At 31.5% G+C, this 3872-nt stretch overlaps 1 protein-coding gene across 2 annotated transcripts in view; it reads left to right on the top strand.

Moving 5' to 3' along the window:
* LOC117172382 overlaps nt 1-3872 on the top strand; it is a 30518-nt gene that overhangs the window by 23074 nt on the left and 3572 nt on the right. The window contains exon 2 of one of the 2 annotated variants that reach the window (XM_033360244.1): nt 566-736. The exons of the other annotated variant lie outside the window; for it this stretch is intronic. Coding sequence (XP_033216135.1) covers nt 619-736 — 118 coding nt within the window. The 5' untranslated portion in view covers nt 566-618. The remainder of the gene's footprint in view (nt 1-565; nt 737-3872) is intronic. 2 annotated transcript variants of the gene reach the window in all.

Raw genomic sequence — 3872 nt, 5'->3', positions numbered from 1 at the left:
TACGAATTTCTCACAAAACTTTTGCATTTTTATCCAAAAATAGATGCAATATTTTTATAAAGAAGATGAACTTTTAAATTAAAAAGACAAATTTTTAGAAAATTTTTAATTCAAAAAAGATTTCATTTGTAATATCCCCAATAAAATAAGAATTTTAAACAAAAGGATAATGTTCAACGAAAAGAGTTGAATTTGTAACCCAAAAAGACGAGTTAAAAAAAACAGTTGAATTTGCAGCCAAAAATGATGTCTTTAAAAGAATTGTTAAATGTTCAACCGAACAATAAAATTTATAACTAAAAAGATAATTTAAGTTCGGTACCCTAATTTTAGTACGGTCTCTTATTAACATATCCCTACCTCGCCAGACACCTGGAAATGAGGTTACTATAAAAGGCGAAGCGAATCGACTGAAAATATTAATGTGGTTTTGAAATATATAGTACAAATTTGAAAAAGAACGCAAATTTAAGATGATGTTTATTAATTCAACGAGGTTGGGCCATTTTTGGGCTCACGTCCTCATGGGCCTTGTAATCTTCCAACTTGCGGAATTTGCTTACAGCCAACCTTTTGTAACTCAAAAACGCACTCGTCATTGCGGTAACGATCTTAAAAATGCTGTGGAAGTGGCGTGTGGGCCAAATAACTATCATGGCACAGACACGGATTCTTCTGACGTTCGAGATTGCTGCGATCCAGGTTGCTCAGATTTGGAACTTTCAGTGTTCTGCAAGTGAGTATCATCCTATTTAACCCGTCTTCTGAAACTTTTTACATTATCATCAAGAGAAGGTATTAGATTTGTGTAAAATTTGACCCTCCCCCCCCCCAAGTTTTTGTAAAATGTCCACTTTTTGAGATCTCATGAATCCGAAAAACAGGTTTTGACGAATGTGTATGTCTGGCTGTGTTTTTAGCTGTGTGTCTGTGTGTCTGTAGATTTTTAGTTTGGGGCACGATAACTTTCTAAAGAATTGACAGATTGGATTGGCCTTTGGTATACTATTTTAGTGTCCTAAAATGAAGGTCAAGTTCGTTAGCCCACTATTTTGGGTGAAAATTCAAAAAATGAGGGTATTTTGACCATTTTTGAGATCAATTTTTTTCAAAATTCAAATATTGTCTGTACGGATATTCATAGTATTCAATCAGACGAACAATTTATTTTTTGTGACTTTTTTCTACAAAACCAAAATTTACCAGAGTTATAGCATTTACAAAATTTCAAAAAACACTTGAAATCAACCTTTTTAGCCAAATGACGCATAATATGGGAAAAAGTCAAGAGAAGAAAAATATTTCTTTTTGAATGCCCTGCAAGACTGTTTCAACAACTTTTTTTAATTTTTTTGAAAAATCGAAAATTCAAATTTTGACAGCATAAAAAAATAATGGAAAATCAAAAATTACATTTTGCGGTTAAACTGTGCAAAATAGGTGAAACGATGGCTAGACAAAAGTTCTGCATTTTAAAAAGATCTATAAATTTGATTTGAATCACTTTTTGATAGCATGCTTATTTTGTATTTTGAATGTGAAAAACGATATTAACAATAAAAGAATCAGCCCGCTGCGTGGGCACATTCTCGTCACAACTAATGTTTTATAATTTTCTTATTCGTCCCATATGTGGGTTTTCGAAAAATTTACTTTTTTTAAAATGTTCTTAATACTATTTTTCACAATTCAAACAAAAAACAGAATTACCGAAACATTATTCATGACAAATTAATTAATTCATACATTCTCATCAAGAGAAGGTATTAGATTTGTGTAAAATTTGACCCCCCCCCCCCGTTTTTGTCAAATGTCCACGTTTTGAGACCCCCTGAATCCGAGAAACAGGTTTTTTCCAATGTATCTGTCTGTCCGTCCGTGGATGGTTTTGTTGTTAGCACGATAACTTTCAAAAGAATTGACTGATTGGATTTTCCTTTGGTAAATTCTTTTATTATCTTCAAATGAAAGTCAAGTTCCTTAGACAGCCATTTTGGATGAATATTCAAAAAGTGAGCACATTTTGAATATTTTTGAGACAACTTTTTTTTAAAATTCTAAATTTTTCTCTACGGATGTTTATAGTATTCGAAAAGACAAACAATTTACCCTAATGACTTTTTTTGATAAAAGCAAAATTTACCACAGTTATAGCATTCACAAAATTCCAAAAAACACACTAAAATGAACATTTTAATCCAAATAATGCATATTATTGGGAAGAAAAATGACTTGTTTGGTTCAGAATAACGTACAGCCCACAAACCTTCACCGATTTCGCCAAAAAAGTTTGGAAAAAAGCTAATAAGATTTCTAAGTGATTTTTGAATTGAATTTTCATTTTTTTATAAATAAACAAATATGACGAAAAAATGGCCTGTTTTCTATTTGACATTCCCGGTGCTCGTCAATAACAGGAATATAGTTGAAATAGCTTAAGTTACATAAAATAGCATTAGTTAAAGAAACTCCAATATTAGACAATATAGAAAAAAAAATTTTATCAACAAATTATTTGTTGAAAACTTTTTTCTACGATTTTCCATAAATACATATTTTTACATTCTCATCATTTATGATTAAGAAAGTATTAGAATTGTCGGAAATTTAACACCACAGTTTTTCAACGGATCTGCATGTTTCGAGACCCCTTGAATCCGAAAATCAGATTTTTACGATGGCGTCTGTCTGTGCGTCCAGCCGTCCGTCCGTAAACACGATAACTCTCGAAAAAATGAACGAATCAAATCCATCTTTGGCACACTTTATTTAGGTCCTAAAAGAAAGGACGAGTTCGTTAACCAGCTATTTTTGATAAAAATTCAAAAAGTGAGCGCATTTTGAAAATTTTTGAGACCACTTTTTTCTGAATTTGAAAATTCTATGTACAGATATTTATAGTATTGAAAAAACAAGTAATTTATCCTAATGACTTTTTTCGATAAAAAGAAAATTCTCAGAGTTATAGCGGTTTCAAAATTTTTTTAATCAACCGAAAATCAAAATTTGAAGCCGAAAAACGCACGATATGAAAAAAAGTCAAGAAAAGAAAAACATTTCTTTTTGAAATCCATACAAGATTATCATAACCAATTTTTGGATTTTCTTCAAAAATCGAAAATTCAAATTTTGATTGCACAAAAAATAATAGAAAATAAAAAATTCCATTTTGTGGACAAACTATGTAGGATACAAAAAAAAATGAATTAACAAAAATAGTTATCCCAAAAAAGATCTACAATTTCGTTAAGAATCACTTCTTGATAGGACGCGTACTTTTCGTTTTATTCGTGAAAAATAACGTTGAAAAAAGTAAAATAAAAAAATGTGTGGAAAACCGACGAAAGTTACGAGAAAAAAATCCAACAAAACCTGTTTACAATTGTCTGTCGGAAATCGAGCGCGCAGCGCGAGTGTCACGATGAGAATGTGTACGCCAAAGCCTACAGAGCTTCGAGAAACTTAATCTTTGACTATACTTAATTAAGTAGACAATTCAGAATATGAAGACGCACATAAATACTGCCATCTAAAAGAGATCTTTTTGACAAACTTTTTTTCAAGCATTCCAAATGCAAAGAATAAATATCCTAGCGCCGTAGGCGTGCTGAAACTTGCCAGCTGCGCGCGCAGCGTGCTATGAGACTGTGCCTGCGAAGCGGGCAGATTTTTTTGAATAATACACTGCCGTGCAAAAGTTTGAAGCCACCTCTTTTTTATGATTAAATGAATTTTCTAAATTTTAATTATGCCAGAGCTAAAAAAATTTCTGTTTAAGGGCATGTGACACAGCTAAATACCTATATTACCGACCACAGTTTTTCAGTTCACTGAATGTTTTTTTGAACCTGAGAACTTTTTTTGTAAATAAA

The sequence above is a fragment of the Belonocnema kinseyi genome, chromosome 5, assembly GCF_010883055.1.
Source record: "Belonocnema kinseyi isolate 2016_QV_RU_SX_M_011 chromosome 5, B_treatae_v1, whole genome shotgun sequence".
Classification (NCBI taxonomy): Eukaryota; Metazoa; Arthropoda; class Insecta; order Hymenoptera; family Cynipidae; genus Belonocnema; species Belonocnema kinseyi.
This window is presented reverse-complemented; position numbering and strand designations above follow the sequence as displayed.